Source organism: Danio rerio, chromosome 4 (assembly GCF_049306965.1).
Source record: "Danio rerio strain Tuebingen ecotype United States chromosome 4, GRCz12tu, whole genome shotgun sequence".
Lineage (NCBI taxonomy): Eukaryota > Metazoa > Chordata > Actinopteri > Cypriniformes > Danionidae > Danio > Danio rerio.
The window spans coordinates 30262315-30289815 of record NC_133179.1 but is presented as its reverse complement, the minus strand read 5'-3'; the positions used below and the strand labels follow the sequence as shown (position 1 = coordinate 30289815).

General features: G+C 39.9%; 1 protein-coding gene across 2 annotated transcripts in view; it reads right to left on the bottom strand.

The window, feature by feature from the left end:
- LOC110439426 (NACHT, LRR and PYD domains-containing protein 3) overlaps nucleotides 1-27501 on the bottom strand; it is a 59594-nt gene that overhangs the window by 21923 nt on the left and 10170 nt on the right. Inside the window, exons 1-6 of one of the 2 annotated variants that reach the window (XM_021475437.3) lie at nucleotides 6687-6804; nucleotides 6319-6597; nucleotides 2845-4660; nucleotides 2125-2298; nucleotides 1812-1985; nucleotides 1531-1704 (exon numbers count right to left, since the gene is read on the bottom strand). In XM_021475437.3, coding sequence (XP_021331112.3) covers nucleotides 1531-1704; nucleotides 1812-1985; nucleotides 2125-2298; nucleotides 2845-4660; nucleotides 6319-6577 — 2597 coding nt within the window. In that variant the 5' untranslated portion in view covers nucleotides 6578-6597; nucleotides 6687-6804. Of the gene's footprint in view, nucleotides 1-1530; nucleotides 1705-1811; nucleotides 1986-2124; nucleotides 2299-2844; nucleotides 4661-6318; nucleotides 6598-6686; nucleotides 6805-27501 lie in introns of those variants that run through there. The other variant, XM_021475436.3, reaches the window with a different exon arrangement.

Below are 27501 nucleotides of genomic sequence, written 5' to 3'. Positions count from 1 at the left end.
TGGCCCCCCTAAATTTGGACACGTGCCATCGGTGGCACGCAGTCGTATGGCGCATTTGCTCTCTCTGCTTTCACACACTTTCTCGCTCTCTCTCTCTCTGTCAGTGATTGTGCTGCACACTTCAGTTTCCCACATTTGTCAGAAGTTAACCCCCAAATTGACACAGGTTATAAAACTATTCATCTTTAGTCATGTTTATTTTGTGAAACACTATCGAAATGTCCACTGATGATATTAAGCTTGTGTTTTCAATAGTGATTTCAAAACTTTTATTATAGGAAGTGCTTGGCTATGCAGAGGCTATTATTATTCAGAAATTGACTGTACATAGTTTTACGTTAGGAAATGCAGTCTTTAACTTACAAACGGCAAGTACAGGAGAACAGATGAAACAGTGATCCAGTTTAGTTTTCAGTCACGCTCATGTATAAGTCATATTCAACTCATTTAGTTTTGCCTTTATTCGTTTTTGATTGACATAAGCAAGAGTCTTCAAGACATGATTTATTACATGTTTTTAAACAAAATAGTTTAACTAACCAATTTTTTAATAACTACTTTCTGCCTTTCCCATGGTGACAGTGCATGATATTTTACTAGTTATTTAGCAAGATAGTTGTATATAAAGTCCCTTTAAGTAATTTAGTCTTTGATTCAGATTAAAGTGTAATTTAAAGACTTAATTAGGTTATGTTAACTATGAAAGTTGCAATGATTAGTCAAGTTATTGTATAACTGGTTTGTTGTGTAGATGATAAATAAAATATACAGTAATTCTTTCTTAAAGAAGCTATTCAAGCTAATACCACTAACTTAAAATAGTTTTTTTTTATTTAAAACTGCTTTTATTCAAAAAATTAACTATAAGAAATAACACTTAATATGACGCCATATTAATTATTTGTGTTTTATAGGAAATACTGTGAAAATCTCCTTGGTTTGATTTGGATCACTTGGGAAACATCATTTTAAATTATTGGGAGGGCAAAAAAATTTACTTCAACTGCATCTGTTAAAGTTTACAGGTGTAAAAATGTGCCTTGCTGTACTTGAATGTTATTCTATGATACAAAGTTACTTGTCAAATAAATGAACACTAAAGATTATTTTTGAGTTTATGTTATTTAATTAGCTTATTTATGAGTGTATGGGTGTTTCCCAGTGATGGGTTGCAGCTGGAAGGTCATCCGCTGTGTAAAACATATGCTGGATAAGTTGGTGGTTGATTCTGCTGTGGGGACCCCAGATTAATAAAGGGACTAAGCGGAAAAGAAAATTAATAAATGAATGTTTATGAAGACTGCAGAGTGATGCATAAAAAAATGACTGAATAATTGTTTAAATAGTTTGTGATGGATGTTGTGCCCCCTAAAAGTAGAAGTGGCGCTACACACCCAATCCCCTCGGCCATCACACCTACCCCAACACCCTCCACCCCACCCCTACCATCACTCGCCCACCCCCCACCCCCACCATTACTCGCCTACCCCCCACCCTTCCCACAAAACTGTAAACTGTTTGAGCTCAGACCTTAGTGTCTCCAGTTTACAGTTTGGACTCTTCAGTTCATCAAAAAGAAGTTTCACTCCTGAATCCTGCAGGTCATTGTCACTCAGGTCCAGTTCTCTCAGGACACAGTTTGAGGACTGTAGAGCTGAAGACAAACTCTCACAAGAATCCACAGTGAGTTTACACATGACAAATCTGAGAAATAAGAAAATATATCAGAAATAAAAATTTAATTTTTAGTAATTTATCTGATGTAAGTAATAGTTATAATCAATCAATCAATCAGGTTTTTGAACTCAAACCTCAGTATCTCCAGTTTACAGTTTGGGCTCTTCAGTCCATCAGAGAGAAGCTTCACTCCTGAATCCTGCAGGTCATTATCACCCAGGTCCAGCTCTCTCAGGACACAGTTTGAGGATTGTAGAGCTGAAGACAAACTCTTACAAGAATTCACAGTGAGTTTACACATGAAAAATCTGAGAAATAAGAAAACAAATCAAAAATAAAATTGTAATTTTTAGTCATTCATCTGATGTAAGTAATAATTACAATCAATCAATCAATCAATCAATCAATCAATCAATCAATCAATCAATCAGGTGTTTGAACTCAAACCTCAGTGTCTCCAGTTTACAGTTTGGGTCCTTTAGTCCATCAGAGAGAAGCTTCACTCCTGAATCCTGCAGGTCATTGTTACTCAGGTCCAGCTCTCTCAGGACACAGTTTGACGATTGTAGAGCTGAAGACAAACTCTTACAGGACTGAGCAGTGAGATTACAGCACTGTAGGCTGTGAGGAAAAACAGAAATGATGATTTTGCATTTATCTAGAAGGGGTAATCCAGAGTAGAGACAAAAACAATTGAACAGTGTGTTTTTGTTTGAGCTAAGGTAAAATCACCATGTGGACTCTGTAAATACTGAATTTAAGGGAGAATGCAAGGCTGTAAAATAAACATAAAATTATTCTTTAGCTAACAATTCACAAGCCAATATTTTCCTTTCCTTTTCCAAGCTCATGTTAACAGATTAGAGATTTCATCGCATCATCTATATTTAAACAATTAAATGTGTTAACAGAAAAAGAAGAGATTATATTATTGTAATGTGTAAAAAGAGAATCAAAGCATTGAAAAGAATGTCTGAAAATGGAGAATAGATATTTTATACAAGGAGAACAGATATCGTATACAGCAGGAGATCAGTAATACATGTTTGATGTGAAAGCACAAATAGTCTGTGCTGTTTCTGCACTGCATGCATACGACTCATGGGTTGCAGATGTGTTGCAAATCGATGAGTGGACTGGGCATAAGTGTATACAGAAAACTCTTACTGTGCTCTTCTGGTGTTTTTGACCACTGGCATCAGTCTCATCAGTGCTTCTTCAGAACTTCTGTATTTCTGCAGTTCAAACTTCTCTTGAGTCTCTTCTGACATCAGGAGCACAAACATCAGACCCGACCACTGAGCGGAGGACATATTCTGTGTTGTAAGATTTCCAGAGCTCAGACTCTTCTGGAGTTCCTCCACAAAGTCATCTTTCAGTTCATTCAGACAGTGGAAGAGGTTGATGGCTCTCTCTGCTGATTTCTCCTTCTCTATTTTCTTTTTGATATAGTCAGTCGTGTCTTTGATGTTCTCAGTTTTGAGCTCCATGCCTGGCAGGAGCTCCTTCAGGTCACTCTGATTAGACTCCAGAGAGAGACCCAGCAGGAATCGGAGGAAAAGGTCCAGGTGTCCGTTCTTGCTTTGTAAAGTCTTCTCGACTGCATCCTTATGAAGTTTAAACAGTGTCTTTGTAGAGAGTTTCCATGTCAGTTCCTTTTTCCAGGAATCAAGAAACAGATTTTCTTTCTTGTCATTGTAAGTGAAAAACACATAGAGAGCAGCAATAAACTCCTGAACGCTGAGATGTACAAAACTGTAAACCTGTTCCCCTGAAACTGGGTTTTCTTCCTGAAACATTCGAGTGCATAATCCAGAGAACAAAGACCCTTCCTTGACATCGAGTCCACACTTCTGCAGATCTGTTTTGTAGAAAATGAGTTTTCCTTCCAGCAGCTGTTTAAAAGCCAGTTTTCCAAGCTTCAGAACAATGTCAATAAAAGACCAGGCATTGGCTTCAGGTTCAGAATCGTTGCTGTATTTTTCTTTCATCTGTTGCTTTTGAGACAGTAAGAAGTTGGTGTACATCTCTGTAAGAGTTGTGGGTGTTTTTTCATTGCTCTCTTGACCCAGCAAACGCTGAAGAACAGTGAGAGAGATCCAGCAGAAGACCGGGATGTGGCACATGATATACAGACTCCGGGATTTCTTGATGTGGCTGATGATGTTTCCGGCAACCTCAGGACTGCTGTTTTTGATGAAGTACTGCTCCTTCTGCTCATCATTGAATCCTCGCACCTCCGTCACCTGATCAATGTAGTTTTGGGGTATCAGACTGGCTGCAGCTGGTCTGGATGTGATCCAGATGAGGGAAGAGCGTAGCAGTTGTCTCTTTAAGAGATGTGTTACTATCTTGCTCACTGTCATTTCCTTATGAACATCTGTAAAGCCATCATTCTCTTTAAAGTTCAATTCAAAGCGATATTCATCCAGTCCATCAAAGATGAACATGACCTTGCCTTGTTCTTCAGGAAGAGACCAAAGTCCTCCACTGCTAAAGAAGTATTTGTTAAGCAGACCTATGAGACTGTACTTTTCCTCTTTAATCAGATTCAGGCTCCGGAATGGCAGTGGAAATATGAAGACTATTTCCTGATTGTCTTTTCCTTCAACCCAGTCTAGGATGAATTTGCTGACAGAGATAGTCTTCCCCACTCCTGCGATCCCCAGTGTCAGGACTCTTTTATTTTGTTCGGTGCCAGGCTGAACTTTAAACATGTCATTACACTTGAGTGGTTTATCCTTGGCTGTCTGTTGGTTGTGTTTTGACTCTATCTGTATCACCTCATGGTCATTCTCTCTTCCTCCAGTTTCGTTCTCCACCACATATAGATCAGTGTAAATGTCATCCAGGTACTTCTTACGATCTATCTGTGAATTACCAATCAATATCTGCTTATATTCCTCCTTTAAATTCTTCTTTAGTTCATGGCTGGTGTTTGTGTAATCAACAGGAGGGGATTTACAGTTCTCTAAAGCTGCACCTTTACAAGAGAGAGGAAAAGTAGTTTTTTATTAAAGTGAAACATAACTATGTCCTGTGCTTCCCAATACAAAAAAATAACAATTGCACTCATGAAGTCATTTGTTTTATCATTTAAATTAAGTGACAACCTGTATGGTAACTTGAATGAGCAGAGGTAGGTGATTTGACTTAAATCTTATATTGTATTGATTTAAACTAAGTTGATTACTCAGAAAAATGCAGGATGTTTCAAAAATAATTCTCCATAATTAAAATGTGCCTATAACAGTTTTCTTTTTTTTTTTTTATTACTTCATACTCTGCTGATTATTTGCTGTCTCAATGTTTCCTAACCTTACTTTTTTTTTTACAGGAACGACAAAAAATACAAACAAATATAGAGATATTTTATTTTTTTTAAGAAAAAAAATGGAATAAAAATAATTAGAAAATGGCACTTTCATTTGAAGAAGAAAAGGTACAGGGGCTTAAGCTCTCCAAAGCAAGATCCAAGGACAACTCCAACCCACTAGGCAGAAATGTCAGAACAGCTTTTTTTTCTGTTTTTTTTTTTTTTTATTGAGGCATGTTGTGGACAAAATAACACGGTAGATTTGTAATGTTTGCTGTGTGTTATCCTTTCAAAATGCAAGTTAGTGAATGTGTCATGGATGGATGACGTCCAACTTCAGACTAGCTTTCTTGTGGTCCATGTTTGGGGTTTCTTTATTGTTGTACAGTTTAAAATTATGAACACTGAGATCCTAAAGTCTGACATGAGAATCATGTTCATGAAGAAACTACAAACATATAGGATTATTTTTTTAAAATGCATGGTGTGAGATGGCTTTACAATGTGTTCTTGTTCCAGTAACGTTTATTTTACAACTTATCTTTGTTCTTGTTTTTCTTTGCTCAACTCTATATTCCATATTTGTTCATTCTCTATGTGCAAATGAGTAATACATTATTGTTTTTATAGTCTTTTATTTATTTATTTATTTTTGTGTGTGTGTGCTCCTGGGATGGAGGTCTTCTCTCTTTGTAAAGCATAAATTGTGTAAAAGGCTTGATAGAGATTTAGCAGTTGGACTATGATTCTGCTAATGCTCAATTATTTCAACAGCCATGCAGACTCCTGATGACAGAAAATGAGGGGCTACTTTACAGAAATCCAATTCTTAAACAAAGTTTGATGAGAGTAGTATTCATTCATTTTCTTTTCGGCTTAGTGCCTTTATTAATCTGGGGTCGCCACAGCAGAATGAACCACTAACTTATCCAGCACATGTTTTACGCACGGATGTCCTTCCAGCTGAAATCCATCTTTGGGAAACATCCATACACACTCATTCACACTCATACACTACGGACAATTTACGGACAGTATGAGCTGGCTTCCTGTTTTACAACTTTTTCTAAACTTCTTCGTTCTTGTTTTCTTTTTATTATTAACATAGTTATGTCTTGCGCTTCCCATTTTAAAAAAGAACAACTGCACATATAATTAAATTAACAAATTCAGATGAACAAAGACAAACAATATATTCACCTACATTAGTTACATACATAATATTAAATATATTTAAAAACCATTGCTAAGACAGGGTTTTAACATGAAAGATTTAAACTGAAAATGATCACATTTGTAAATTTTGACAAGGAATTAAACAATACCTTGCTTCTGTATGTTCTCCAGCTCTTCAGCCAATTCATTTTGTTTTATTTTCCTCAGGGTGTCCACTGTGATCTTCACAGCTCTTTCTGGTCCAAAACATGACACCAACTTATCCACTGTCTTCAACCTGTCTGCATTCTCCATTTCAGCTTTTGAAATATCTCTATGGTGATTTACTAAGCACCACTGAAACTTCTTTAGTTCAGCTTCTAAAAGTCCATTCAATGAGTTGTCGAGCAGCTGTTTAACATTCGCCATGGTGCTTCACCCATTCACAGCTAAAGGACAAGAGTAACAACATCTGAATTAGTTTCACAATTAACAGCCATACCTAAGCACTTATTTATTATGTTAAAAATGAAATTACCATGTGAGTAGAAACTTGTCTTTTCAAAAAGCTGCCTTTTGAAAATTGATTGTCACTATTTTAAGTGGCTCTTACTAACCAGGAATAATGTAGTTGTTTGTTTGTCTACCTAACTTGTGTCTTCAGCAGAAGCTCTGTAACTCTTCTTCCTGTTTCAGCATGCAGGAGTGTTTATTTAGATGTTCAACTGGTTAAACCACAACGATTTTAGAAAACTAATAAAACCAGTTTTAGAAAAGCCTTTAGATGACAGATGAGACAGTGGAGAACCCTTTCTAAATGAATAGAACATTACAGATTCCGCTCGGCTAAGCGAGCGAGGTCTGGTTATATTTATTTGGTCAAATTAACAGTAAGTTAATTCGGAATATTAATAATTAATAATAACTCATTATTATTGATAATTAATATTCATAAACTGAGCTAATTTCACTACATTTACTAATCTATTATTGTTTCTTATATGTTGCAAAATAACTGAATTTAACCAACATTACATATATTTTATTAACTAAATTACTATTTTACAAATTATATTATTATTTACCATGTCTAACCATTACCATTAATAATCTGCCTAAAGCGCAATGCCTCATGGGTTTATTAATTTCACTGCAATCATGACACACCAAATCTGGCTTCCAGACAATGGCCAAACATTGCACCATAGCTGGCCCAGTTCAGGGCAAGTTATAGGTAATTAACTTGACTGAGACTAGGCCTTGATATAGTCCATGTTTGGCCCTTATATGGAAGCTAGACTTGGTTCAGTTATCTACTGTAATTCACTGCGGCATGTGGGCCAAGCAAAACCTGAATTAAACCTGAAACGCTGGGCAAGAGAAATTTTGCTTTGTGGGTACATATCATCCACCAAGTGCAGGCAGTCATTACAAAACCTTGATAATTTAGCAGTTGGTTAGAAAACATGAATATGTTTGAGCTTCCTGAAGTCAGTGGGTACACAGGCAATCTGAGACTGCATGCATGCTTTTTAATGTGTACAGCAATGCTCTTAACCCTACCCCTCACAGTGACGTCATGAGTGGATGATTATTGCTTATTAATGAACTTGTACAACCCATTCAAGTGCTGAAAATGATTCAGTCTTGCAAGACAGATATGATCCAGCGTTCATAAAAGTATCATAAACTTTATTTTTTTGTTGGTTTTATTGGAAATACAAAAGTTGGACCGACCGATGCAATTACATGATCTGCACACTGGTAATATTCATTTATGCATATGTAACAAAGTTATATTTTTCATTGTGAATCCTCCTGAATTATGCAGCAGTTATGTGTTTTATAGAGTAAGGGCGCCCTCATGTGGTTTAATTGGGTACCGCAGACATACAAGTTAGACAGGAAGTGACCTAGCGCAGCAGATGCTGTGAGACAGCCATGCTGTGGGTAGGTGTTTTTCAAGCTCCGTCTTAGTTAATTAATATTAGCTTAAGAAAGTAGCGATTTCAAACATTTAGTTTATAATTTGGTTATATTATCATTAAGCATTAAAGAGCCCATATTATGGGTTTTTGAAAATTCCCCTCCATGTAGTGTGTAACACAGCTCTAAGTGAAGCGAAGTATCCAGCTAAGGCTTAAATCTGTAAGAATACAGTGTTTAAAACGGTTGATTCATCTATAAAAGAGTCGACTCATAGTGCTTCAAACGAGTCGCCTTGATACCGACTCATTAGGTGTTTCGCCATGACGTACGAACGAAACCAAGTTATTCACGTGCACGCGCAAACCCGGGAGATTTCAAACCTGAGGCCCCGCCCTCTGACGCAGAAACCCAGACACACACCCACAAACACACGCACACCCACAAACACACGCACACAAACATGCCGGTCGATTGAAGTCACACTGCAGATGGATATATTGAGTCTCTACCCAAAGATGAAACCTCAGCATTATAACCAAGCAGTTGGAAACTTCTGGAAGCTACATGCTACAAAGAATACTTCATCTGAGTTTGTTAAAGGAAGGATCAGTAAAGAGTAACTGATGGACGTCAGGATGGGTTTCTTCCATTTCTCAAGTGTAAGTACGTGCGGTTAAAGTTGTTGCCTCGTTTACTCTTGCTTGCAAATGTATTTAGTTGTGATTTGTTACTTGTAACCGCGTGTACTGTATCAGGTTAACTGGATATTTGATCTTATCGCGTGCAAAGTCACGTTAAAAACGCGACGCGTGCTGTTTGTTTATGGAGCTCCGTGCTAGAGTTCTGCTCCCGCGATTTATTCGGAAATTTATTCCCGCGCCGCAGAAATCTGGCGCGGGGACAGCCGCGGGAATAAATTTCCGAATAAATCGCGGGAGCGGTCGGTAACGGGTTTAATTTGGGACGGGAGCGGGCTGTCTAGCAATATCACGGATATTGCTATGCGAATTAGAAAGAGAGAGAGAGAGAGAGAGAGAGAGAGAGCGAACGAACGAACGAACGACAGCTTGGCTGTCTGGACTGTATACTGGGTGATTTTTGGTTGTGTTCTCCGCTCTAGCGGGACCGGGCGCGGCGGGCAGAAAACGGAGCGGGTTCTCAGGCTAAAACCTGGCGGGTGCGGGCGGAAGCGGGAGCGTTGTCATCCGGAGGTGTGTGTGTGTTTTTGTGTGTGTGTGGTATGGCCAGTACACGACTGTCTCCTTCGTTCGGTTATCCGTGGCACTATCCACTCGCCATAGTGTGGCAGCTAAAATCCACGTCTATACTATCGAGCGTGTATGAACTGTGATTACTTTTTAAATTGCTGATTAGCTATTGGCCATTTCCCTCTCTGACTGAAGGCAGTCGACCAATCGCGACAGACTGTCATCGGTCCAATCAGCGCAGATTAGCTCCGTGCTAAGGAGGGGTTTGGGAACAAATGAATCACTGGACGATTCATACAGGAGTCGCTGGGATAATTAGGTAAAAATAAATGCAGATTATAAGACCATGAAAGTGTTTTTTGACCTTGCATGCATATTAGACTGTTGTTGGAGACCCTTACAACCAGGATATGACCCTATTTCATGTATAATATGGGCTCTTTAAGTTTGACTTGTGACATGTAATTTTTGTAAGTTAAATGGCTTTTTATAAATGTCTACTGGATTGTGCTCTTTAGCAAGGCCATGCGGTTGATTTGATTTTCTATTTTATTTAGATGTTGTATGTCTGGAGCAAGCGATCCACTTAAAAGGGCTGTACTGTTTATTATTTCAGGTATGTCAATGTTTATTTGTTAATTGTGATTATGTTTTATGCAAAATGTTCATATAATTATCAGTTCATATATGGATATTAATGATGTAACGGCAGATGCTGTGAGACAGCCATGCTGTGGATGTTGTATGTCTGCAGCAAGCAATCCACTAAAAAGGGCTGTACTGTTTATTATTTCAGTATATCAGTAAAAAGGATTAGTCAAATAATGTGTCCGGGCCTTCATTTAAGAGCATTGCACACAACGCAGAGGAAGAAGAGTTGAAGGTCCGGAGACGTTAAACATACCTGTGGGCCAATTTATTTTAAATAAGCATGTCAACCTTTGATTATGTTGCAGACATTCTCAGAGCACAAGCAACAGACTGCAGTTATTAACCAGAGGCGCAGTCATTTCAAATAAATATCCTGTAATAGTAGGTCTAATAGTAATCATTCTTGTTTTGCATGGGTGCTTGTTTTGAAATCCATATTAAATTGTTTCAATACCCTGATGTTTAAGAAACATTATGTAATGAATGAGGCAGTCTCATTCATTCCACCACCAGGGAAAGCTCTCTCCAGTATATTGACTCTGCACTTCCTCGGTTGTACTTCCAGTTACCACCATATATAAACAAACCATGTGTACCTTCTCCAGTTCCACTGCCTTAAGAGCGTTTTTTTTTTTTTTACTATTGTGTTTGCCTTGTTGTTTTGATCATTTGCCTGCTTTTTGACCATTGCTTCTTTGGATTTTGGACTCAGCTTGTTTGCCTATTTTGGACTGCCTTATCGTTTGTACTCTTCGGACATCTTTGCCTACTGCACAGTGCTCAAACGACACAGCTTGAAGACCAACATCGAATCTACAAACCTTCTGGAATACAACTTTACCAACAAGAGGGGAATTATCGTCTAAACAATCCTCCCACCACCAGCTGTTTACATTCCTGAGACGGGAAATGACTGAAAATGGCACTGGAACAGCCATTTATCAGTGGACCGCTCCCTGCAAAAAGGGACAAATATGTTTTCAAGGCTCCTTGGTCTAAATGCATGGCTGCAGAAAAGATGTAATAGGAAAGGATTGAAAATCATCGACAACTTTAATCTCTTCTGGAACCAAAGACAACTGTTTACATCAGGTGACCTGTGTGTGGTCTGTCAGAAAGAGATGCATAAATGAGAACACTGGTGAGCAGTTTATAATGGACATATCGCTAGCACCAAGTATATCTGCTGTTGATTCTCTCCTTGATTTGTTAAACTCTATAGTTAAGAATGTCATAGATGAAATTGCTCCAGTTAAAATCAGAAAGATGACTGGCAGACAGAAAGCACAATCAGCAATTCAAAATGATGAAAAGAAAAGCTGAGCGTATGTGGAGGAAGACAAAACTAGTAGTCCATTTTAATATTTATAAAGACAGTCCTTCGTGTTTTTAATGTGGAACTAAACACTGCTAGGCAGACTTTCTTTTCAAGACTTATAAACAGCAATGTAAATAATGCTTATACTCTCTTTGTAATGATAGACTCACAAACCACCCCAGTAGGACTCCCAGTGAGCTACTCTCATGTAATGAGTTTGCTCATTTTTTTACTGATCAGATCAGTATCAGAAAGGCATTCAGCTTATCCAATCAGCCAAGTTGTGTTGACGTCAGACAACCTAAACCACAACTTAAGAAATCAGACATCATGTCTGATTTCATGGCAATTAGTGGCAACATCTTATAAGAGATCATGCAAGGTATGAAAACATCAACCTGCAGTCTTGAAGGGAGAGGTTACTATGTCAGAATAGGTGACCACAAGTCGAGGTGGACACCCATGACATGTGGAGTGGCACCTTTCCTGTTCAACCTTTATATGCTCCTTCTTAGCCAAATAATGAGAAAGAACCAAATCTCCTACCACATCTATGCTGATGACGCTCAGATCTACTTAGCCTTACTACCTAATGACTACAGCCCCATTGACACCCTCTGCCAATGCATTGATAAAATTATTTGGATGTGCTAAAACTTTCTTCATTTAAACAAAGAGAAAACTGAAGTCATTGCGTTTGGGAACATAGATGAGGTTCTCAAGTTAAATGCGTACCTGGGCTTTAAAGGTCAAATATCAAAAAATAACGTCAAGAATCTTGGTGAGATCTAAGTTAGATCTAAGTTTCAATAGTTATGTCAAAGCAGTTAGTAGATCAGCATACTATCATTTTAAAAACATTGCAAAAATTAGACGCTTTGTATCCATTGAGAACTTGAAACTTGTTGAAACAAAAAGACAGTCAGACAGTTGCAGCTCATCCAGAACACTGCAGTCAGATGTAACGAATAAGGCCTACTAGGCGCATAATTATTTTGCTGTTATTCGACAAATGATCCAGCAAAGCACCAACTTCTGAAAGAAAAGATTAGATGGTCAGTTGTAATCTGATTCCAATCGAGAGGAATGTGCCACAGCACTGAACAGACTTGGTCAGGACTACTATAATATAATATTAATAATATAATATAATATTGCTGAGACTGATGTTTTAATGTAAACTTTATTCTCTCTTTGTGTGCAATAATGTGTTTTGCAACGTTTCCCTTACTCCTGTATTAATATTATGGTTTTAATACTTCTGCACATAATGTTCAACTCTACCGAAGCTAAACAAGCTCGTAAACAGTTTATGTTTGGAGGCGTTTCAAAACTAATTTGGTGTACTGAACGATTGTTTACATTTTATGTTTATACAAGTGCAACATATTAACATTTTAAGAGACTTTAACATTTTTGCCTTAATTTGCATCAAATTGCCTATGAAAATTCCTCTACTTCGGACAAAGGGTCATAGAACCATGTCTCAGGGAAGTTAGTTTCTGATTGGTCAACTTGGCCTAAAGGGTGGATATGAACCCTCCCTATAAAACTTGTGTCCAAAGCAATGCCTTTAAGTCAACTCTTCTCAAGTTATGTTAAGTCAAGACAAAGACCTAAGCAGAGAAACCTCCAAGAAAGCAGTGACCCAGTAACATCAGGCCAGAGAAAGGCTTGAACCCAGAGGACACTCGGGAGTGGGCAGGGACCCAGACGAAATGGGTTAAACGCACAGCTTAGACATTCACATCTCCGATACCTTCTTTTCTTTATTTTTCATCGAGAGTCTAGTTAAGTTTAGTAAGCCACAAACCAGTAGCCATCACGTCTGTCCCGTTGCCGCTTCAACTTGAAATGACCGACTACACCCCACTTCAAGCCTCGCGAGGACAAAGAAAAACCAGCCAGCCACGTGCTCAACAAAGGGAGCTTCTGCACATCACAGAGTAATGCAAGTAACAACTTTTAGACCACATCTGAACTGGTGTAAAATAAATGCAACCCTAAAGAGACAACAGAAGGGTTCATTTGAATATTTTTGGTTCGCTTGGTTTGCTCTTACAAAATATGAGTTTTTTCCATCATTACATCTTCTCAACCTCTTACTTTACTCTTCTCTACACTTGTATGAATGTGTGTTTGTGGTAGGTGTTAGTTTCTGTTAGAATAGTCTATAAAGTTTAATTTTGTATAAAGAAAGGTGCCTGTGTATATTTATGAATCTAATGTCTTAAACTTCAATCTTGTTACCCTGCTTAAACGTTAATGGGTTTTTATTTTGATAGCTACAGCCATAATAAACTCAACTCTCCGCTCAAACCATTGCTAGACGATTCGTTTATTTGGATTCAAAGAGTCGATTCGTTTGAAGCCCCGTTCAAATGAATCTTCCTCCCGTTAAGCTAATCCGCTACATATAATGGTCCAGAAGATAAGCGAGCACTGAAATCTAGTTTATAACTCGCTACATTATAATGGTCGGAAATGCGAAGATTAACCTTGAGCTAATTTGCTACACAGGATTCTGACCAGAACCAGAAAATCACAGCACATCACACCTGTCCTCAGGTCTTTACACTGACTCCCTGTTACATTCAGAATAGATTTTAAAGTATTATTACTTGTCTATAAATCACTAAATGGCCTAGGACCTCATTAAATTATAGATTTGCTAACTGAATACAAACCTATTAGATCACTCAGATCTTTAGGATCAAATAAACTAGAAATTCCAAGAGTTCAGTCAAAGCAGGGCGAATCTGCTTTAAGCTACTACGCCCCTCGCTGCTGGAATCGGCTTCCAGAAAAGATCAGATGTGCTCCAACATTAAGCACACTCAAATTGAGACTGAAAACACATCTGTTTTGCTGTGCATTTACTGAATGAGCACTGTGCTACATCTGACAGATCGCACTATTATGTCTTTCTTTTCTTTACATTCTTTTATAACCTGTTTTAACACATTTTTATTATTTGTTGTTTTTTCTTATGCTTGTTTTTTATTGTTAATGTAAAGCACTTTGAATTTGCCTCTGTGTATGGAATGTGCTATATAAATAAACTTGTCTTGCCTTGTGCTGAAATTTGACTGTTTATGATTACAACTCTGTCTGTGCATTGCTGTTTGTTTAATAAAACTTCAGCATTTGGATTCATACTGTTTCCATGTCGTCTTCTACGGCTCCCTCACAGAATATGAATCCAACGGAGGTCTCTCGACTATAATCAGCTTTCAACTACCAAAGCGAAATATCCCGATACTAGAAACGGTTGGTTCAGCTAAAGAGCAAAAATAACAACCTCATGCAATACCTCCACTCTCTCCCCACAACTCCCAGGTAAGACTTGCATTACCTGATAAGTTTGATGGATCTCCTGAATTATGCAAAGGCTTCATTCGTCAGTTTAAGATATTTTTACAAGTCAACCAGAGACCTACGGACATGATACCATGAAATGTGCCTTAATTGTGTCATTTCTAACTGGTCGAGCATTAGATAGGGCATTAGCTGTGCGGGAGAGTGATTTGAACATGCAATCCTCATTCAACCATTTTCCCAATTAAACAAAGTTTTTGGTTATCCTGAAGGAGGATAGGATGTCTCTAAACAGTTATTAGACCTCAAACAGGGGAATCGCACCGCAGCAGATTATGCCATTGACTTCAGAATGTCAGCTGCACAAAGGGGTTGGAATGAAGTTGCTCTCTAAGCTGTGTTTAGATGGGGACTAAATACACAAATGCAAGCAGAATAAACCTGCAAAGCCGTCAATGTTTAACAACTAAACTGGAACCAGTTTCACCCACAGAATCCATGCAGATCGCTTCCACATGCCTTTCCACTGAAGAAAGGAGAACTTATGCCATTACTGTGGGAATGAGAACCACCGTAATGCAATCTGCTCTCTCAAGGCCAAGAAGAACCCTACACATCCATACCCTGTGAGTACAATTCAAACTCCTAATCGACCAGGTTTCCTTTTGGAATGCAAAGTTGAATTTAATATGGCTATTCAATGTGTTTTTGCATTAGTGTATTCAGGATCTGCAGTAAATAACATCAGCCAGGAACTCACTGAAAAACTGAACTTTCTTCTAACCCATGTGTTCCAACAATTAACATAACCACCATAGATAGCGGCCCCATTGGGTCTTGGATTACTGCCACCACTCAACCTGTGCTACTCCACATTGGTCTATTCCACCAATAAACCATAACCTTCTATCAGGTCCCCTCCCGTAAATATCAACTAATGCTGAGACATCCATGGCTCTGAGCTCACCCAGTGGTCTAACTATTGTAGTAATTATTGTTGAACTAAGAAACTTTCATTTCTATGCATTTTTTTAGCTGCGTAGAAAGCCCAGAAACCAGAGTTCAATCTAAACTTCCAGCTATCTATCATGAATTTGCAGACGTCTTTAGCAGAGCTAAAGCCACACAATTGCCTTCCCATAGAGCTGTGTAACTGAATTGCTACCAAACATGTCTCCTCCCAAGAGTAAGGTGTATCCTCTTTCACGTCCTGGAACCCAAGCCATGGTGAATTAAATAGAGGAAGCCCTTGCATCTGTATACATTCGACCCTCTACCTCACAAGCAGCCGCAGGATTTTTCTAGGTGGATAAGATAGATGGCGGTCTTCGTCCTTGCATTGATTATCGGGGGGTAAAAAATGTCACAGTTAAATACAGATACCCATTGCCACTTGTCCCATCTGCATTGGAACAGCTACGAGAGGCTCACATCTACTCCAAACTTGACCTCAGGAGTGCGCCTATAACCTAATTCAAATCTGAGAAGAAGATGAGTGGAAAATAGCCTTTCTGACCACTCGTGGGCACTATGAGTATCTTATTATGCCATAGGGGCTAGCAAACTCACCAGCAGTCTTTCAAACAATCATTAATGAAATCTTTCATGATTTATTGAACAAATGCATCATTGCATATATTGATGACATCCTAATCTTTTCTTTCAATCTAGAGCAACACATCAAGGATGTAAGAACTGTATTTACTCGTTGACAACAACACCAACTGTTTGCCAAGCCTGAAAAATGTGAATTTCATGTCTATAAAACGTAATTTTTAGGATACATTGTCAGTCATCAGGGAGTGGAAATGGACGAATCAATGACTCAGACAGTCACCGAATTGCCTTACCCGAAGACAATAAAAGGACTCCAATGATTTCTAGGGTTTGCCAACTTTTATATCCGTGAATACAGTTCTATCGCAGCACCTCTCACATCACTCCTAAAAAGTAAACCTGGAAAATTAATGTGGAATTCATCCGCTATCAAGACTTTCGAGCATCTAAAAACAGTGCCTATTTTGAAACACCCAGAATTACCCTTTGTGGTGGAGGTGGATGCTTCAGACTGTGGTATTGGAGCAGTGCTTTCGCAACGCCATGGTAACCCTGGTAAACTCCACCACTGTGCCTTTTTTAAACATAAATTAACGACTGCCAAAAGAAATGATAATGTGGAAAATAAGGAACTCCTCTCTATGAAAGCAGCTTTAGAAGAATGACTTCACTGGTTTGAGTAAGCCGTCCACCCATTTTAAGTTATCACAAGCCATAGAAATCTAGAATACATCAAGAGAGCCACATGTTTAAACCCCAGGCAAGTTTAGTGGTCATTGTTCTTTACATGCTTTTACTTTTCAGTCACCTACCGACCAGGCAGTAAAAACCTCAAAGCTGATGCACTCTCTCACCGACATGATCATAATTCAACCTCTCAAGCTAATGCTCCTATCCTTCCATCTACAGTGGTCATTGCCTAGATAAGTTGGGACATAATGAAGGAAATACAATGAGCACAACAGGATGATCCTACCCCACCCAGAATGCCCACCTGATCAACAATACATTCCTGAAGCCCTCAGAAATCGCACCCTTCAATGGATACACACCTCACCAGGTTCAGGAGATCCAGGGATTTAATGAACCCTAACTCGAAATGCATTTTGGTGGTCTGATTTTGTCAAAGCCTGTCATATTTGTACCCAAACCAAGACCCATCAAACACTTCCCATCGGTTTGCTGCAGCCTCTATCCATACCACACCGCCCCTGGTCTCATCTATCTACTGATTTTATTACAGACCTGCCTCCATCCAATGGTTTCTCAACCATATTAGTAATAGTGGACCACTACTCTAAAGCATGCCAACTGATCACACTAACGTCCAGCTGTTGAACTCTTCCAACACGTTTTCAGAACCTACGGGATCCCAGAGGACATTATCTTGAACCAGGGTCTTCAGTTCACATCTAAGGTGTGGAAAGCCTTCTGTAAACAACTGGACATTTACCTCAGATTATTGTTGGGATACCATCCAGAAATGGTCAAGCAGAGAGGGTTAATCAGGAAATCGGACGTCATCTGAGATCTTACTGCAGCAGAGAACAGAATGAATGTAGTGGCTTTCTCCCATGGACGGAATATGCTCAGAATTCCCTCACTCACTCATCTACATGTCTCACCCCTTTCAAATGTGTGTTGGGCTACCAACCTCCCATATTCCCATGGTCAAGTGAACTTTCTATGGTGCCATCAGTGGACAATTGGATTAAACGGAGCGAACAAGTGTAGGATAGAACTCATGTGAGACTTTAAAGAGCATTAAGAGCTAAACAGATACAAGCATATCGCAGGAGGTGTCCCCACCCAAACTTTCAACCTGGCCAGAGAGTCTGGCTTGCCACCCGAGATCTTTGACTTTGTCTACCATGCAGAAAGCTCAACCCCAGGTATGTAGGTCCTTTTTGAATTCTGAGAAGAATTAATGAAGTTACTTGCCATAACATTACAGTTTTTTTCAATTGTTTTGCCACAAATTTCAGAACCCTGATGTCAATTTTCAAAACTCTAGACACAAAACTTTAAACAGGCACTATTTTTAACACAGGCTCTCCAGTGTTCAAAACTCTGCATGCTGCGTTCATTTCCTTCAGGAACGCTTGCATTTGCAGGATCATTGGTTCACATAATCTTTTTATAATACAGATACTTCAGGAACACAACTTTAGATCACCAGCACACAAGAAGCACATTGTTTTAATAAACTATCTTTAACAATCATTAAATATTGTTGTTTAAAATATATGATACAGGTTTCATTATGGTTTATACATAAGTCAAGAGGGAACAGAACATACAGTGGATCGACCAAACTAGTTTTATTCATTCCATCATAATGTAGGTTTACTGTAACTATGGAATAAATGTGGAATAAGGATAAATAAAGATGAAATCTATAATTTATCCCAATTGGGTCCTCATTCATTCATTCATTCATTTCCTTTTGACTTAGTCCCCTTATTAATCCGGGGTCGACACAGCGGAACGAACTGCCAACTTATCCAGCAGGTTTTTACGCAGCGGATGCCCTTCCAGCAGCAATACACTATGGACAATTTAGCCTACCCAATTCATCTGTACCCCATGTCTTTGGACTGTGGGGGAAACCGGAGCACCTGGAGGAAACCCACGCGAACGCAGGGAGAACATGCAAACTCCTCACAGAAATACTTGAAATCGGCTTGAATAGGACAAATCTAAATTTAAATTATTATAAATAGGAGTCCGATTAAATTCTGAGTTGAAAACAAATAAACATTTATTTTAACAACTAAAACTAGATTCTTAAAGTTTAAGGACAAACTTTGAGGCTGGCTTGTAAACGCCTGATGGTAATAGTTTATTAAGTTTAAACAGTTTTAAAAAATATGAAAAGATAGATAGATAGATAGATAGATAGATAGATAGATAGATAGATTAGCATGTTATTAGCATGATTCTAGCATGAATTAGCATGTTACTAGCATGATTCTTGCATGAAATAGCATGTTATTAGCATGATTCTAACATGAATTAGCATGATATTAGCATGATTCTAGCATGAATTAGCATGTTACTAGCATGATTCTATCATAAATTAGCATGTTACTAGCATGATTCTAGTACGAATTAGCATGTTACTAGCATGATTCTAGCATGAATTAGCATGCTATTAGCATGTTTCTAGCATGAATTAGCATGCTATTAGCATGATTCTATCATGAATTAGCATGTTACTAGCATGATTCTAGCATGTCACTAGCATGTTATTAGCATGATTCTAGCATGAATCAGCATGTTGTTAGCATGATTCTAGCATGACTTTGCATGTTACTAGCATGATAGATAGATAGATAGATAGATAGATAGATAGATAGATAGATAGATAGATAGATAAATAGATAGATAGATAGATAGATAGATAGATAGATAGATAGTGTGCTAGCATGAGTCAAACAAGCCAACCCCTGCTTCTCTACGATGTTCTGATGCTGAGATATAGCTGCTGTTATAGCGTTGCTTGGTTAGTCTGTTTTGTTGCTGTGGAGCTGATTGACAGCTTAGACTGATGATGTATCAAAGATTCTTGCCAGTATGAACAGTTAAAAACAACCCCCATGTCTTTATCACACTGCAGCATGACGATATCAGTCTGGGCCTTTATAATGGAAGTCTATGGGACCGTTGCTAGGGTGCAGTATCTGGTTGTTAGGGGTGTGGCTAGAAAGTTAAAATCATCATTTATTGATAGTTTGGTAGTCTGAGTTAAATCAGCCCAGTTAGAAGTCTGTACAACAGTCTGATGTAGAGTTATGAGCTCACAAAGTTTGACCCAATGTAAAGTCAATGAGACTCTTTTGCAGTGGAAGTCTATGGGACAGTTTCTAGGGTCATAAAAGTGGTTGCTAGGTTTCGGCCAAAAAGTTAAAAGCTCATCGGTTATTGGCAGTTAGGTAGTCTGAGTTAAATGAGCCCACTTTGAAGTCTGTAGGATAGTCTGATGCAGAGTTATGAGGTTACAAAGTTTGTTCCAATGTTAAGTCAATGGGATTTTTCCGACGGTCCCGGGACGTTTTTTGGAAAACCAAAAGTCGGATCACTTGGAAAAGATATAGCAACCCGAGTCAGACCAGTTTGGAGGTCTGGTGTGAGTTTGGTGGTCGTAGCTCGAAACCTCTAGGAGGAGATAGAGTTTAATTTTTAGTCTCAAAAGAAAAATAGGATAACAATAGTCTGGCTTGCTACACAAGCCAGCCTAAATATTTATTTTCACATGTGCTGACAGGACTTACACGCATTTAACCTTCACCCATGCTGTTAGTTTTGTCATTGGACTAATAGATGGACCCTTACAATGCACTGTTCTCGCGGTCTCCGTTTTCTGTGCAAGTCCGTTCTCTGCGTTCTTGGAATTAAGAAACAGACCATGTTCTGATCTCCGATTGGTCTCTTAGAGTCACATCATGCAATTTTACAGCTCAGAATTCACCAAGCTTGAGTTTTGCAATGCAGCCAACTGCAAAACTTTCGCACGAGTTTGTGTTTAGCCTGTCACATTTGAGTGCATATCAATGGAGAGCAGTGCAGTATGACCGCAGCTCAACTCTGTTGCGGAGTTACTTTAACTCAATTTAGAGTGGGACCAAATAGACTCTTAGCTGAGGAAATTTCACTCAGAGGAGTTTTCTGTTCATGAGAGTCAGATGATCATTTGCACCTGTTGCCCATTACGCCTGTTTCACACCGCAAGCGTCAGCGGCGCGTGAGCAGAGCGTGAGCAGCGCGTGTGTTTTCGGCGTCCATGTTAACAGATTAGAGCTTTCATACCGCACGCAGCAGCAGCGCGTCAGAGCGAGGCGTGAGCGTCGCTGAAGCAGCAGTGCAGCGATAGTTTCGGCGCTGGGTCTATTTTTGACGCGCTGCTCACGCTCAATTAAAGTGACAGTGCATTGAGAATGACCAAAACACATTGAATGACAGTAAAAACTAACAATTTTACCCAATAAATACGTTAATAATGTCAAATGGTTTATATATAGTCATTCAAATGAACTTAAAACGATTAAAAACGGCAACAAACATTTATTTAGGCCCGAACTACAAAACCAAATGTAAAACTGTTTTACTATCAGTTTTGCTTAAGTTGCACTAGTGTTGTAGGAGAGGGGAAATGGAATATTTACGGGATTTGTAGTCCATAGCGAAGTGTATTGTGGGTAGTGTAGTGTGACACGCATGCTGGATTATGTGAGCTCGCTGTGTTCTGTGCAGCTAAGCAGAGCAAGAAAGTTTTAATCGGCTTTGTTTTATGTTCACTTGAATTATTCCTACCGGGAGCTGTTTGCACTGTGAATCTGACAACACGAAAATAAGTAAAAGAATGGCATGCATTAATTACTTTTGTCCGTCTCATCATCTGCACGAGCATGAATTAACGAGCTGTTATTCTGCCGCTGGACATTACTGAAGCGGAGAAATTAACACTAGTTTGATCATGTATAAATATCATTATAACTATATTGTATAAATATGATTATAACTAGGTCTACAGCAACCTGATAATCAAAAAACAAATGACATGATATCACAGGCGATTGTTTTCTGACTGTAGACAATTCTCATATAAGTTAGCTTTAGAAGCATACAGTACTATTTGATCTATAAAATTTGTAAAATAAACATTTGCAGGTTAATGAAACAGCATAGGAGGGGCCTTGGTACAGATGAAAAGTTTAAAAAGTGTATTTGTATATAGAGGGGTAACTAGATAGAATAGACAGAGATAGGTTGATCTCAGCAGCAGCTGCCGAAGAGCTGCGCGCTGCAGACGCAGCTGGTGTGAAAGGCAAACGCCTGCGTGCTGCTACTGCTCGACATACGCGCTGCTCACGCTCTGCTCACGCGCCGCTGACGCTTGCGGTGTGAAACAGGCGTTACTCTACCTGCTCAAAAGCTGTGCAGCATGTTTGCCACCCTGAAGCCTGATGTCAGAGTAATGAAGCTCTGTCCTGCCTTACTGTAGTGTTGCTGAAAGTACCAGAGGTCACTAAAGTGTGAAACTTCATGACTAAATCCAATAGCAAGTGAACAGGGAGTTTATTAATTCTCAAGAGCCTGAAACAGTAGCAAGCATAAATAGTTTGTGAAACTGAAATGCAAGGAAAGTCCAATAAAGAGAAGAAACTCAGCTTAAGGAAGCGAACTCGCCACCAACAGAACTCAGCGAAGACAGTCACAGACACAAACGTGAACAACAGTGAACTGACAATGTGCAACAGAAGCGGCGACTAGATATAGGCATAGTAATGCACAGCAGCTGTAGCGTGCTGATGAACCAGCTGAGTGGTGCTAAGCAACGAGGAATCAACAGTGACAACAATACCATGTGACCGCACATATGCTGAAGGTAAACACAGATTATCAGCCACACATACTGTGGTATAATCTATGTAGTGAAGCTACATATTAATGATTCACAGTTTGAATCACCCATATACTGTTTCTGTCCAATAGAGGGCACTTTGTGACAGAATAAAGGCTAGAGCTAAAGTTGAGAGTTGACCGGAGTTTGTGTGCTGATTACTCACGCTACAAAATAAAAAAATACGACATGGTGTCAGAGAAGGATACTCTAAGAGGTTTGAGGAATGTTTTGTTAAAGGGGAGATGAAGTTCATGAAACAAGCGGTGAGAGATCAATAAGCTCCAAGTCATGCAGTTGCCAAGAGGAGAGAACCGTCTGCGCCGGGCCTGTGTGCTACATTTAGCATCCAGCCACCTGAGCCTTTCAACTTCTCCGAACTCAACGAATGGGAAAGATGGATAAGACGTTTTGAATAATCTTCACTCTTTCTCACAAGATAATCAGATAAATACTCTCATGTATTGTATGGGCGATGAAGTGGATGACATTTTAAAAGAATTAAATCTGACAAATAAAAACATGCAGTAATACGACGCAGAATTGTAGTCTAGGAAAGAGCAAGCTTTAACATGAGAAAACAAGCCGGTCGACTCATTTGTGACTGCATTGTTTTCATTGGCTGAGCACTGCAAATATGAACCACTGCACAACGAACTCATCAGAGACAGATTAGTTGTTGGATTGAATGATTTACGTCTGTCAGATCGTATGCAGCTAGATAAAGATCTAACGCTGGAAAAAGCCGTCGACATGGCAAGACAGACTGAAGCAGTGAAACAGCAACAGAGTAACCTACATTATGAAAGTGATGTCAAAAATTCGGGCTCTGTGGACAGAGTCATAAGCAGAAACAACCTCAAACATCTCAAAGCAGGCAGAGAGTTAAAAGAGGCCATGAAGCAAAACAAAAAATTAAACAGTCACATTCCAGATGTCATAAATATGGAAAAAGCCCATCTCACCCAAAAGCACACTGCCCTGCAAATACAATACTGTCACGCATGCGAAAAAAATGGTCACTTCCAAAGAGTGTGCGTTTCATGTATAAAGGTGAATGAGATCCAAGAATAGGACCCTGGCATATTTTAGGCACAGTAATTGTTGACGGAGACCCCTGGATGATTCATGTTAAAATAAAAAAAATTGTGATATGCAATTCAAAATTAATACAGGTGCAGATGTCACTGTTATGCCAGAGCATGTATTCCAGGAGATTTCCAAGGACGGCAACAGACCTGCATTCCTGAAGGCAACTAAGCCCTTATTTGGACCGAGATGCTCACCACTCAATGTACTTGAAGTGTCAAACTTGCTACTTCAGAAAGAGGACAAGCATACATTGGAGGAAATGTATGTTGTCAAAAGTCTGCATTCGGCACTGTTAGGCAGACCTCCCATCACCAAACACCACACTTTGCAGGAACGCTATCCAAAGTTGTGAAGTAGGCTAGGACTGATAAAGAAACCATACACTATTAAACTGAGCCTGGAAGCTGTTCCATTTTCCCTTAAAACCCCACGGCGCATCCTTCTTCCACTTATGGCCAAAGTTAAAAGTGAATTGCAACGCATGGAATGTATAGGGATCAAAAGCAGGGTGGAGGAACCCACCGACTTGTCATGCATTGTCGTGGTGCCTAAAAAGTCCGTTGACCCACGAATCTGCCTTGATTTGACGAAGCTCAATGAATCAGTGCGACGGGAAAAATATGTTCTCCCTTCTGTGGACAGGCCCTCAGACTGTTAGGGGGAGCTTGTGTTTTTAGTAAGCTTGACGCAAACATGGGGTTTTGGCATATGCCCTTTGCTGAGCAGTCCACCATGCTGACAACTTTTATCACTCTATTTGGGCGATACTACTTCAATTGGTTGCCCTTTGGCACTGCATCGATACCAGAACACTTTCAAAATCGCATGGTAACTGAGGTTACTGAAGGTCTGGAAAGAGTGGTATGTCACATGGATGATTTAATCGTGTGGGGGTTATTTCAGGAAGAGTTGTTGCACGCCTTCACGATGTGCTCCAAAAAATAGAAAATGCGGGCATAACTCTCAATTTAGACAAATGTGCCCTGTCGCAGCGTGAAGTCAAGTTTCTCAGACACATTATATCAGACTCAGGTGTGCAACCAGACCCAGCTAAGACTGCAGCTGTCCAAGAGATACCTGAGCCATCAAACATCAGTGAGCTCAGGAGCTTTGTTGGAATGGTCAACCAGGGAAATTTATCCACCATCTGGCGGAAAAGGATAAACCTCTCAGGGACCTTCTGTCTAAGAAAAACCAGGGCTTTCAAAGGGTTAAAAAAAGACTTGTCATCTGCACCAGTGTTGGCCCTGTATGACGCAAAGAAGCCAATCAGTATCGGCAGATGAGTCATCATATGGACTGGGTGCGGTCCTTCTGCAACAAGAAGGTCATGACTGGAGGCCTGTTGCCTATGCGTCACGGTTTCTAACTCCTGTCAAGTAAAGATACGCACAGGTAGAAAAGGAGGTGCTTGGGCTAACATTGGCATGTGAGAGACTTTTTGAATGCCCAAAAATTTGTTATGGAAACTGACCATAAACCCTTATTGAGTCTCCTTGGTGGCTGTGAACAGGATGCTCTACCTCCTCACATTCAATGCTCACGAATGAGACTCATGCGTTATATATAGGCCCCATTGCCTGCTGGCAAAGAGAAAATGAATGAGGAGCTAATGGAAGGCACTAACCTTAATGTTGACAACATCATGGATTATCTTCCAGCAAGCAAATTTTTTCTGGATAATCTTAGACAACTTCGCAAATCAGACAGTGTAAGATTTTAAGTGTAAGATGTTTCAAGATGAGTGGCCCGAGTCCGGTCGGTGCAGGGGGGTCAAGAAACTATACTGGCCTGAAAGAGCTTACCTGTCCGTCCATGATGGCCTTCTTCTAAAAGGTACAAGACTTGTGATTCCTTCTGTATTACTAAATGAAGTCCTTGCCAGGCTGCATAAAGGACACCAGGGAGTGACTAAATGCAGGGAACGTGACTACAGAGCGTTTGGTGGCCAGGACTTAGTGAACAGCTGAACAAGCTGAGATTCCCTGGCAAAAGCTAGGGGCAGATGTGTTTTTCTTAAAAGGGAAAACATACCTTTTAGTTGTGAATAGCTACTTGCGGTATGTGGAGGTAGCAAACCTTTCGCTCACTAGCTCTGCAGATGTCACTATGCATTTAAAATCTATCTTTGGACGTCATGGCATTCCAGAGACTTTAGTGAGCGATAACAGGCCACAATTCTCATTCAGTGCTTTCTCAGAATTCGCAGCTACTTATGGATTTAAGTTGCTGGCCCCTTTGGTACCTGATTGCACTGCTGTTAGCGCTAGAGAGAGAGAGAAAAGAAATGCTGACATGAGATGTTTCAATAAACGTCATCGTGTGCAGGACTTACACAGGCTCTCACCTATTGAGCAGGTATGGGTCACGAATCAAAATGTCTCAGGGACGGTGGTGGAAAAACATTCCACACCACAATCTTACCATGTGGATGTGCCTCATGGTGTTGTTCGGAGGAACCGTCACTTCTTCATTCCTATCGTGACAAAGGAGAGTGGGGTTGATCCCATGGCTGATTCTCAGGCCCCGTTTACACTAGTGCGTTTTAGTTTGAAAACGCATAAGTTTTGCTACGGTTACGCCATCCGTCCACACTACGCCGGAGTTCTCGAGCGCCGAAAACGGAGCGTTTTGAAAACGCTGGAGAGGCCGTTTTCATTCTGAAACGCTGCTGCTCCGTCTCAGTGTGGATGATGGAAAACGGAGACATCTGAAAACGGAGGCGGGGCTGCTGAGATTCGCTACCTGATTGGGGCTTTAGTGCCATTGCGTATCCTTCCCTTATTCGTCAAGCCCCCCTCACATGACTATAACACATGAAGACAGCTGACCAGCCTTCACTGTAAACAACAACATGGACACGGAAATTGGAGCGTTGTTTGCATTATTGTCTGTTTTAGGCGCCATTGTGCAGTTAAACTCTGCATTTTTTGCTACAGCAGCTGTATATATTCGCAAGAGACAAGCTATCGTTCGAGCTCTCGCTAATCGCTCGCGTTTCAAGCGACGTAAGCCCTATTTAGAACGCCGATTTTGGATTACACCGGGAAGAACCAGTGCATGGTGGGACATGTTTGTAAGTGAAGTAGTTGTTCCCGAGGATTGGCATAAGAACTTTCGGATGTCTAGGTCGGGCATGATCCACCTCAGCGAAAAACTTCGTCCGTTTGTGGAAGGACAGACGACGAGATTGCGGGCGCCAGTGGATGTACTCACAAAGGTTGCGTGTACCTTGTATTACCTGAGTGACGAGGGAAGGATCAGAAAAACTGCAAATGCATTTGGACTGTCCAGACAGGTCGTTTCAATCATCATTCGACAAGTATGTAAAGCTATTACCACCACCCTGGGCCCCGAATACATCAAGGCACCGAAAACAGAGGCCAAAGTTAATGAACTGGTCGCCAACTTTTATAGGACACACGGAATGCCGCAGTGCTTGGGTGCAATTGACTGCACACACATCGAGATAAGAAGACCTCTATCCAACTCCACAGACTTTATTAATAGAAAGGGTAAATATTCTTTGAATATACAAGCATTGTGTGACTATAAGTACTGTTTCATGGACGTCGTTGTAAAATTGCCGGGGAGCGTACATGACGCGCGTATATTTGCCAATTCTCAACTGAGTAGCGACCTAAAGGATGGAACGATACCCCCTTGTCCTAAGAAGTTGTTGGATGATGAGGAGGCTGTTTCCGTGTTTCTTCTTGGTGATCCAGCTTATCCTCTGATGCCGTATCTCATGAAAGAATACCCAAACGGCGGAGTTACACCACAAGAGCAGTACTATGGGCTATCACTTTGCAAGGCACGCATGGTGATCGAGTGTGCGTTTGGACGTTTGAAAGCACGATTTGCGGCTCTGAGAAGG